This window comes from Akebia trifoliata, chromosome 10 (assembly GCF_017979445.1).
Source record: "Akebia trifoliata isolate Shusen 1 chromosome 10, ASM1797944v1, whole genome shotgun sequence".
NCBI lineage: Eukaryota > Viridiplantae > Streptophyta > Magnoliopsida > Ranunculales > Lardizabalaceae > Akebia > Akebia trifoliata.
In genome coordinates this window covers 5,772,190-5,784,231 of record NC_141384.1, presented here as the reverse complement: position 1 = coordinate 5,784,231, position 12,042 = coordinate 5,772,190, and the positions used below count along the sequence as shown (strand labels likewise).

At 32.1% G+C, this 12,042-nt stretch overlaps 1 protein-coding gene across 1 annotated transcript; it reads left to right on the top strand.

Moving 5' to 3' along the window:
• Positions 1-8,624: 8,624 nt before the first annotated feature.
• Positions 8,625-12,008, top strand: LOC147392948 (uncharacterized). The gene is made up of 7 exons (XM_086456478.1): positions 8,625-8,947; positions 10,054-10,353; positions 10,458-10,661; positions 10,734-10,826; positions 10,921-11,028; positions 11,110-11,628; positions 11,710-12,008. The coding sequence occupies exons 2-7, from the start codon at positions 10,054-10,056 to the stop codon at positions 11,788-11,790; spliced, it is 1,305 nt and encodes a 434-aa protein (XP_086312604.1). The 5' UTR covers positions 8,625-8,947; the 3' UTR covers positions 11,791-12,008.
• The last annotated feature ends 34 nt before the right edge of the window (positions 12,009-12,042 follow it).

The following is a 12,042-nucleotide window of genomic DNA, read 5'->3' as shown; positions in this document are numbered from 1 at the left end:
CCCATCCCCAAATGGGCCGGCCTACAGGCATGATTTTGAGTGTATGACTGGGCTGGATCAGATTAATTCAAAATTGATAGAGAGTCGAACCCAACTCCGGCCCATTTACCGGGCTAAGAAATATACATAACTAAAACTATGGAAAAGGAAGTCATATGTTCACACATGATCCCAACCATGCAAATGCGGAATCTAATGGTTGGGATTTATCTTAGGGATATTCAATATGTTCTTGAAATATATATTGGATTTTTTTCACTCACACCTTTTGGAATCATGTGTGAACATATGAATTCCTTTTCAGTTCTTAGTGTCTTCCACACGCTCATCCCCCACCACAAGCCCGAATTGGATAATGATATTGATGCAAATCAAACTGTCCATCCTTCAAGAACCACAAATTCACTAATACGATTCCATCCATTTGCATTGAATATACATTGAACACGAGCGATTTTCATGGGTGATTTCTAGCCATTGAATTTAAATTGTGTGGGCTTGCAACAATTTTTTGTGACTTACCATTATAATAACAAGTGTAATGATTTTCAGGCACCGCCCCGGACACACACCCCCATCACATAATTGTAGATCATTTGCCTTGGGATACATATAACCAAAAATCTTTTTCTTTTGTATCCCGGGGCAAATGATCTACGGCTCTGTGATGGAGGCATACGGGGGCGTCATATTATCACGACTCTAATAAGTTTGAAATTTTCCAGTGGAAATAGAGTACTCTTACAATGTGTAAAAGTAATGGGTGTAACTGTGTATCATAGTGTCTAATAAAATATTTTAAAAAAAACACTGTGTATCATAGTGAGGCCTATTTGATCCAATCCACCTTATAATTAGTTGTAGTTAGTGCAATTAGCTCAAACTCCATAGTAGACTGAGTTATAATAGCTTGTTTATTGAGACTCGAAGAAATTGTTCCACGCCTCAATTACTATGCATGTAACGCCTAGACGTCATCGTGGAATCATTATAAAGGTTGTTTTGATCTGTCAAAAATTTGAGACGACTGGAAATTGTTGTATGGGGTATGGAGTTTGACTGCCTTTGATTTGCATGGGATGAGGGGAGAAGAAATACACTTTTTGAGAGAAGAGGTATTTCAATTTTTGGGTCGACCGAAAAGAGCAGAAAATAAAACAACATTCATATATTTATTTTTTCTTCACACGAGAGGAAAACGACTTTCTTTCTTTAAAATGAGTGAATGTCATTTTCCATTCTTAGTATCTCCCACACTCCTCCCTCCCCCATCTCTTTCCGCCGAAAGCTCGAATTTGATAATGATGTACATTGAACTCAACTCAAGTGATTTTGATTTCTAGCCATTGAATTCAAATTGTGTGCTTGTGACGATTTTTTTGTGACTTAGCATTATAATAACGGTTTTGAAATTTGCCAATGGCATTTGAACATTTACAATTCATGTATATAAATGATGTTGAAAGGTTAAATTTGCGTCTTACGTTCAAACAGGCATAATTTCACGATCATAAATCAAAATGACTATAATTACAAATTCGAAAAGCTTATGATGAGCACGATGTAAAAAAAATGTAAATGTCGTAGACTGTTGGGTATGTTTCATGATTGCAAAAAGATCATTTCAGGTTCAAATGGCATTTTTCGAGTTACATTTTTATTTACTTATTAATATTTCCATTCCAAAATATTTTGGTATATTTTGGGCCAATTTTGTTTTATTAGGTTATTATTAAAAAATTTAAAGTAAATTAATAGGAATGTTTTGGTCTAAATATATATTCTACTATTTTAGAAAATTTACCTTTTTTGTCAAGTACAATAATAATATGAATTAGGATCAAATTACAAGTTTGACAATCTATTTAAATATGGTGAGGGATGTTTTTCTTCATTTAGTTTATCGAAAACGTTTCATTTTTTAGAGAGGTATTTTATCTTATTTTCTTCTTCTAAATTCAAGATTGTCTTTTTTGGCAGAAGGCCTTGCATGTTTCATAGAAGACTTATTGCATAATAGTATTTTTAGAAAAATATTGAAGTGACTATGCCAGATACTGTGTTTCACACTGTGCTGACATGGATGTGTGCAAGCATCTATGATTTGACGTACACCTTCACATCAGCATAGTGTGAAATGCAGTGTCTTATACGGTCACTTATACACAACTTGTCTTTTTATTAGAACTTCCAAGAAATTGTTCCACTAAACACATAATCCTTTGTAGCCATAAAACCATCAGAAAGGTATGTTACAATCAACATTAATTTTTATGAGTTGTGTTGGAGTGACTTTAAGATTGTATCTCATATTGAACATCTTGACATGAAAGTGTGTAGGAATGATAAATGCTTTTTGACTCATATTTCAATGAAAAGCATTTATGATTCTTAACCATATAATTATCTAAATAACAGACTAACTGATTAAATCTATGAAACAACAAATTAATCAATGATTTATTGATAATCCTCAACTATGATTACATTTTTATATGTCATGGTCAAAATTAATTTTCTTCAACATTCAAATCTCAATAAAAAAAAGATCTGATTTTTAGGGAGGTTAAAGATGAATTTAAGTAAGAAATTGATTAAAACCATCATTTGTATGTTGCCTATAAAAATTCCTATTTTGCCTAAAAAAATTCTTATTTTTTTGTGGAACTTTTTTGAACTTATCCAAATTAAATAAATTGAACCCTAGCCGAATAATCTCTCAATCCGAACTTCATTACTATGGTTTGTACATACAACACCTATTTTGATAAAAATAAATAAATAACAAGCCAAATATATGCCCATTTTAACCTTGAAAGGTGGTTCAATGGCAATTTTGGATCCAATAAACAATAAGAGTATGTAGGTTGTGAGTTCGATACCTAATATGAGCAGTATTTCCTTAAGGTCACCACAAGGTTATACCCTCACTTATCCGGTGCGTGTGATGTGCAGGCGTTGCCCGTGCCTGGGGAAGGGACCCATATGCCTTAGCTCCGACCATGACTCTTTTGGTCCGATCCCCCTAGTCCGACATAAGTTCAAATACCCACCAATAAAAAATAAAAAATATCAAAAATGTGGCTGACCAAGTAATTTTGAAAAAATACTATAGTTGGGTCGCCATTCTTGTTTAAGATCCCTGTGGTACACTCTTTTGAGGCTTGCCATGTTAGTATCCATATCTGATTTGACAGATTCATGAACCAATAAAGTAGTACCCGATATGGTTGGGAACGACATGGTTGCCTGTTTTTGTTTTTTTGTTTTTTTGGTTTTTTTTTTTTTCCTAAGAGTCATTTAGAGTGTTTTACCAAAATGGCCAAGTATTTTGCCCAAATTACTGATATATTTATCAAAAGGGTCATAAGCCTGTTTTGATATTTATTTAATTTTACCAAAATGGGTATCTTTTGCACGGACTAAACTGAATTTACGTTAATAAATTTTTCCCAAATTTTTATAAAATCCTGAATTTTCAAAACAAAACAAAAAAAATGAGAGTACCCATTTAGCTAAATTTACCTGTATATCCTTACTTTGAATCTGAAATAAATCCTAATATATATATAGTTCTGGTGTTTTAATAATCTTGTAAAAAAAAATTATGACATTTTCATTTGAGGTCAACAAGAAGGTTTAAAAAGTAACATCGTCAATTTGACTGTGCAATCGGTACCCATTTTAGTAAAAATAAATAAATACCAAAATGGTTATGTGACACTTTTGATAAATCATTAAATATTTCTAGATACATGGTGAACGAATAATTTTGGCCTTATATATGATCATTTTGTTACTTTTCCTAATCATCTACGTTGTGAGATGTGACAAGCAAGTTTTTTAGCCAATTGGGAAAATTATTTTGCTCACAAGAAAGTCAGTATGGGATTTTACAAAATCCATGAACCACCAATAATACTAAGTCACATGTATTGAGGGCATCCCCAATTCACCAAATTACTCATGTTTGTGCAATTTGTCACCAAAATCTCATATCTTGTTATTGAGCTAAAGGCCCCGCAGGGCACCTTTCACTCACGTAGGAGGATAAACAGCGGTTCTGTATTACACCGATACGATAGCCCTATACAGGGGCTTTGGTTGTTGTAAGCCCTTATTTTATATATCAAAAATGCGAGTTCAAACGTCAATACGGTCATAGTTGATGAAGCTTGAATTTCAAGCCTAAAGCTGTGGAGTGGTGTGAGGGACTCGTGTAGTAGTAGCTCCGCGTGCCAGCTTCACCTCTCCCCATGTGTAAACCAATACCACGTGATTGACTTATACTTAGATGGGTCTCCTGCCCTTGGGATTCTGTGAAATCCTATGTTGATTTTCTCATGAGCAAAAAATAACCAATGCCCTCACCCATCAAATAGTCCGATTATACGTTTTAAAATTAACATGATTGGTGATTTCTAGCCATTACATACATACAATTTTTTTTTCATAATGGACCTTTGAGGAGAATGGTTGATACTTGAGAGTACCATAATATTTAGGGACAATGAGCATGAACAACTCTTTATTGGGAATATGTACTGAATGATCCCCTAATAAACAATACGGACCATTTGAGTCTTATTTAATAATATATTAACTTATTAAGGATCTTTTTAAGAAAAATTCTTGAAATGCCCTTTTAACAACTCTACAAATAAAAAACTTAACCAATTTATTGGGTTATTAATATTTTTGTGAAAAATAAATATTTTTAATTTGTTAAAATGTATTCATAAATTCAATATAATTTTATTTGACTCATTTATATCGACTTATTAAATTTTTACTTGAATCAATTCGATGAATATTCAAGTCGAATTCTAAAATTAAGTTTTAATTATTTAAAATTATTTATATATTATAATAAATCTAATATACATAGATCAAATCAATTTTATAATGATTATTATCATACTTATCTCCATCATCATCATCCATGTGAATTAATGATTAGTAGTTTTTGGAAAGAGAAAACAAGAAATTTTCTCTCATTGTTTTTATAAGAGATTGTTAAAGTCAAGGGCATGTTATTAATTTTAAAATGTAGGAGTACCTCAAACATTCTCGAACAAACACGTTTCTTTAAACCTAAAAAATCATTAAAAGGGTAATTACGATATTTTCACTTCAAAAATCCTTTACAGACTAATATTTGATCAAATATACTAAAGAGTCCATATTTTTTTAGAAAGGACTTTTGGAACATATTTTCAAAAAATAGGTCCTTAATAATATTTACTTGGAAGAGAATAACAGAACGATAAAAGTCACTTTTTTTTCCACAAATAATTTTATGAAAAATGCTTTTTTGGTTTTTTTAACTTTATCAAAATCTATGAGTTTTTTTTACAGAATTAACAATGGACACACATTTTTAAAATATATATCAGAAAAAGTGTATGTAAACCTATTAATCATTTTATTAAAATTGTATATATGGTGCGGTTACTTTCATGATTTTACTTTTGTACCGTTCTTGTGAACATCAAATAATGGAAGGGTAATTTAGTGATAGTCCTGCCAAATTGGTGATATTAAGTTTATACCCTGCAAAATACAAGATTAAGTTTATCTCCTTGACATAGCTTTTATTTTTATTTATGGGTTAAATGATGAAATTTTATTTTATTTTCTTCTTACTTTTATTTAGTAATTTAAGTTTTTGAAGGGCATTTTCAATAAAATTAAAATTTTACCATTAAATCATCAACAGAAAATAACATTGACTTTTGATCAAGGTAGGTAAATCTAATATCACCAATTTCACCAAAGAGGTATTAGCTGATCCACAATTAGTCACACCCATCTTTTTTAATAAATATTTTAAAAAATATCTCTAGGGTTCAATGATTTTGGGGCTCATTATTCATATTTTTGTACTTTCCTCTTTATTTTCTTGTTAAAGCAATGTTTTAAAAATTGGATCAATCATTGGACCTGCATGACTGATCGGGTTGGGCCAATCGACAGTTCAAACCTGAAAAGGAAATATAACGTATGTTTTTTTATTATTTCTTCTTCCAAATCAAATTACTTCAACTTCAAAAATATGATCTAATGCATTGGGGGTGTAGATTATTAGAATTTAAGAATTAAAAAGATGATGTTTCACCATTGGATTTGAATTTGAAATTTAAGTGATCGTTCATTTTCAAAGTATAGATCAAACAAAAATTATAATTTTGTATTTTATTTTATTTTATTTGTTTTAAATTTGTTCTAAGCATGAATTTTAGGACTGTAGTGTTATTTTTCCAACATGACAATTTATATGGGTCCAACAATTAAAATGTTAATAAGTTAAATCATTTTTCATTAGTTTATAAGAGAAGAGTTTATGTCAAGGAGACATGTCATCAATTTCAAAGCACAAGAGACATCTCTAATTTTCACCAAATCTTGGAGGGATATGTTAAAAGAGTCATGATAATATAACTCCCCAACATGCACTACAAAAACGGCGTCTTTTTGCGGCAGAAAGCTAACGGCGTTTCCAAAAAGTCGCCTCTAATTGTTAACCAACAACGGCGGTTCCAACATAACCGCTGGGTATATCATAAGAATAACGGCATTTCCATAAAAACGCCATAGAAACGATTTCGCGGCGGTTATTATCTGCCGCTAATACGCAAGAAACAACGGCAGTTTATACATAACCGCTGGTAATACCATACAAATGACGGCGCTTTTATACAAATGCCGTTAATTAATTTGATTAATTTATTAAATTATAAAAACGATTTCGCGACGGTTATTATGCCGCTAATACGCAGGAAACAACGGCAGTTTATACATAACCGCTGGTAATACCATCAAAATAACGGCGGTTTTATACAAATGCCGTTAATTAATTTGATTAATTTATTAAATTATAAAAACGATTTAGCGGCGGTTATTATGTGCCGCTAATACGCAAGAAACAACGGCAGTTTATACATAACCGCTGGTAATACCATCAAAATAACGGCGGTTTTATCAAAACGCCGTTAATTAATTCGATTAATTTTTAAATGTATTTAAAACGATTTAACAGCGGTTGTTATGTGTCGCTATAGATATGAAACAACGGCCGTTTCTAAATAACCGCTGGGAATACAATAGAAATAACGGCGTTTTTAAAAATGCCGTTAATCAATTCGATGAATTTTTAAATGTATAAAAAACTAGTTAACGGCGGTTATGTTGTGCCGTTAATACATAAGAAACAATGGCAGTTTCTATAGAACCGCTGGTAATACTAAAAATAACGGCGGTTCTATACAAATGCCGTTAATTAAATAGATTAATTTTTAAATGTATAAAAAACGAGTTAACGACGGTTGGGATGTGCTACTAATACTAAAGAAACAACGGTAGTTTTATAGAACTGCGGGTAATACGTATAAATAACGGCGTGTTTATAACCGCCGGTAATTTGATTGAATATTTTATATATACATCTATTAAAAGATTTAACGGCAAGTATAAAGTCCCGCTAATACACAAGAAGCAACGACACTTTTCTATTAAACCATCGGTAATATTTAAAATATAACGGCAGTTTGTTTATGGAAACGCCGTTAATTCGCTCGAATATTTTTTATGAGTTCCCTGGGTACTCCCTAGATCGCGAGTACTGATAGATATTGGGTCTACCAATCGGCCTTCTTTAATAGGGCACTCAATCAATCTCCTTTTATATCGATTTTCATTAAAGGTCTGGGAAGAAAACTACAAGAGAGCTGTTGAGTGGAAGGTGTATTACCGTGGGGTTAATGGTGCTGTAGCAGTGGTAACTGCAGTAGTACCGACCGCAATGGGAACAGTCTTCATGTGCCACTAATACACATGAAACAACGATTTTTTTCTTAATAATCGCCGATAATTTAATCCGATCATTTTTTTTTATTTTATTAATTAAATTTATAAAATATGTTTTACATCGTTTTTTAAATGTCGGTAATTCAATTTTTAATGGTAGTAATTAATGATTCGTCGTTAACACATTTAGTTTGTTTTGGTATAAGCGGCAAAATTTTTCTTTCGACATATCAATTGACTCAACTCCTCATCTCGACTGAGTCATCCAAAAAATGAACCACCTTGGATTAGAAATTGAACCAATTTAATCGACTATACATATTTTTTAGGAGATATATCTTAAAAATACTTATATGTTAAATATATTTGGATAGTTTTATATATTTGAATTCTTATCGGATACGGATTCGGATATTAACATTTCGAATCTGATAATATCCGAATCAAAATAATATATTATATTATATTATTTTATTTGATTAATTTTTTAATATAAATAATATAATAAATAATAATTATTTTTAATAATGAAAATAATTATATTATCCTTTCAGATATCGAATAATATCCGATTCGAATTCGAATTTAGATATTAGATAAAAATTTCGGATTTAGATATTACTATCTCCGAACCAATAAGCATCCATTGACAGCCTTACATTGAGTTGAATCTCAACTCATTTAAATGGGATAAAAAAAGAGAGTTTCTATTGTCACACCAACTTTTGTTAATGCCACCCAAGTCATATGTAAATAAAGGAGTTTCTATTGCCTACCCAATTGATGTAAATGAGAGAATTATCTGTTTATTTAGAGGCGTTTTGGTTGTGAACCGCCACCAACACAGCAACACCGCCGGCAATTTGCGGGAAATCGTCGAAGAATCACGAATTTTTGGCGCCAACATTTCATTTTATTCCTCTCTCCCTCTTACACTGTACATCTTCCTCTTTCATTCCATCTTCCTCTCGCACTCTCTCTGTCTATAACGCACTCTCTCTGTCCATCTCACTCTCTTGCCCTAACTCCTAATCTCTCCTTCTCACACCCTCTTCATCTTGGTTACGATTTTTATCCCTACAAAAGGCGTAGAAGCTCAACTCATTGTGGTTTTTTTTTACCAAGGCTCTCTAGATTTGAGGTTTGTAAAGGTTTTGCTTTTTAAACCTCATTTACTATGATAAATCCCATTTACTTCGTCTTGAATGTTTTTTTTTTCGTGAATTTTTGAGTTTTTGTTCATTTTCTTCATAGAACTATGGATGTTTTTGGTAAAATGTTTACTTGAATGCTAGGTTTTGTGTAGAATCTTGAGGAATTTTTACTTTAGATGTTTTTTACTTGAATGCTAGGTTTTGTATACAGGTTTCAGAAAATCTATGGAGGAATTTTTTGATTTTTGGTTAATAATTAAGGATTAAATTTTATGGGATTTGTTGTGTTTCTGATAATTTGATCTTTAAAGATACCCAACTTATATGGGGCATTATTGAACCAGTTTTTTTTTTTCATGAATTTTGGAGTTTTTGTTAATTTTTTTTATAGAATTATGGATTTCTTTGGTAAAATTGTTACTTGGATGCTGGATTTTGTGTAGAATCTTGAATTGGGTATGCTTATACAGGTTTCAGGAAATTTATGGAGGAATTTATTAGTTTTTGATTAATAATTAAGGGTTAAGTTTTATGGGATTTATTTTGTTTCTAGTAATTTGATCTTTAAAGATACCCAACTTATATGGGGTATTATTGAACTAGTTTTTTTTTCATGAATTTTGGAGTTTTTGTTCATTTTTCTTTATAGAACTATGGATTTCTTTGGTAAAATTATTTCTTTGATGCTGGATTTTGTGTAGAATCTTGAATTGGGTATGCTTATACTGGTTTCAAGAAATTTATGGAGGAATTTTTTAGTTTTTGATTAATAATTAAGGGTTAAGTTTTATGGGATTTGTTTTGTTTCTGGTAATTTGATATTTAAAGATACCCAACTTGTATTGGGTATTATTGTTTACTAGTTTATATTATAGAGTGAACTTGTATCTACTTCTTGAGGGTTGGAGTTTTCTTATTTGTCTGGTAATTTGAGTTATTGAAATTAAAGTTGTTGCTTATAAGGGTTCCACAATCAATTGAAACTTAGAATGTTAATGAGATGTTTTTTTGGTTAGAAATGACAACTAATTATTTAATTTATTTTCCATATAATATATTGTATGCTAACTCTTTTGTTTATTGCATGTCTTAGATGGACCCTTCAGAGGATGAATCAAGTCCATTACAGTATGAGACCGGTGAGGGGTTGTCTGGATCCGCTACCAAGAAAAGAAGGGGTCCAACAAGGTGCTTGAGCCTATTTTCTCTCCCACCAAATAAAAGGCTAAGAATAGAATTTGATAAGGCAAAACAACCATTTGGAAAACATGTGCCTAAAATGTCTAACTTTTGTGGGGTTATAGCTAGAGACCCACGTATGTTTCGTTTAGATGTTCAATCGTGGAGAAAGATTGATAAAGATGACAAAGAGCGTGCATGGCAAATGCTACTGGTAGGTTACATATGTTTTAACATAATTATAATACATTTTATTTTTGTCTTTACTGGAAACTATTAGAATGATATAATATTTGATTGGCATGCTGATATATATAGGAAAAATTTGAAATTGTCGGAGAGAATCGCTCATTTGTCATGAAAACAATGGGTAGGAAATGGAAGGACTACAAGTGCGGTCTTAAACGTACTATTTACGATGTGTACGATGATGATGCAATCCGATATGAGCATCGTCCCGATGGTGTTCCTATTGAGCAGTGGGCAGCACTCATAGATTATTGGAATTCAGAGTTAGGACAGGTACATGCTTAATATTTCAGATTTGTTACCATTGCATATGATATTTTTATTAATTGTTTTTCCTTAATACAGCGTCGAAGTGAGACAAATAAGAAAAATCGCTCGCAGCAGACAATGTTACATACGTCTGGTTCAAAAAGCTTTGCTTGCCTTCGCCACGAAGAGGTATTATAAATCATAATAATATTTAATTCATTATCATTGTTCATTCAGTAAAATCATGTAATTAACTATTATTTTCTCATCAATGTCTTAATAGGAAGATAGAAATGGCACCGGCATACCCCCAAGCAGAGCTGAAATGTGGATAAAGACTCATTCTCATAAAGATGGGGTACCTGTTGATGATGATGCTGCTATCAAAATAGTAAGTGCAATTACATTATTTTATAGAACTCCAAAAAGTTATATAATAATTATAAAATTTACATCATCACTTTTTTTGTAGAAGGAAATGCAAGAAATACTCGAAAATTTACCAGAGGGCTCAAAGGATACAAGTGGACCTAATGATGTACTTAGTCAGGTCATGGGTGCAGAGAGACCCGGTCGAGTTCGTGGATTTGGGTTGGGTCCGACTCCCACAAAGTTGTGGGGGTCATCATCTAGTCAGGACTCATCCTCTTCCATGAATAGTGAAGAGATAACCATGTTGAGAGAGAAGATAAGAACATTAGAGGAGAATTTGGCTGGTGAAAGGGCAGAGCGTGAGAATGAGAGGTCATCCTTGGAGCATCAACTCGATATGGCTAGGAATGAAATAGAGAAACAGAGAGAGGTCGATAGGATTGAGGCCGAGCGGCTTAGAGAAGTCGATAGGATTGAGTTTGAGCGGCTTAGAGAAGTTGATAGGATTGAGGCCGAACGGCTTAGACAGGCTGATAAGGATGAAGCCGAACGACGAAGACAAGCTGATAAAGTTGAGTTTGATAATCTGGCACAGATGGTTATGAACCTATCACGATGTGTAAGTAAAAAATTTATATTTATTTAGTTTTTTTAGATATATAAACATAATATATTTGATAATCTGATATGTTTATTGTAGTTTGGCGGCACGTTCCCTACTCCACCGGGCTGTACGTTCCCAACTCCACCGGACTCATCGACACAGCCGCCAGATGATTAATGTGATGCATTTTTTTGTCAGAAAAACTTCTGAATGAGTTAGTTTTATTAGTTTTATTAAGTGAATCTTATGTTTTGGATAATGGTTTGTGATACTTGCTTTTTGAGACAAACTTATGATTTTGTTAGTTTGCTTACTTATGAAAAACTTATGACAATGGTCTGTAAATATTGAAAATTGGGATTATGTCCATTACTAACCTAAATAGATGAAATGGACTGAAAGATTCAACAAATCAGTAGGTATGGCATT

Coding starts and splice junctions, on each gene's coding strand:
- LOC147392948 (XM_086456478.1), top strand. CDS start 10,054: ATGGACCCTTCAGAGGATGAATCAAGTCCATTACAGTATGAGACCGGT. Junction 10,827..10,920: donor CTTGCCTTCGCCACGAAGAG/GTATTATAAATC, acceptor ATGTCTTAATAG/GAAGATAGAAATGGCACCGG. Junction 11,629..11,709: donor TTATGAACCTATCACGATGT/GTAAGTAAAAAA, acceptor TGTTTATTGTAG/TTTGGCGGCACGTTCCCTAC.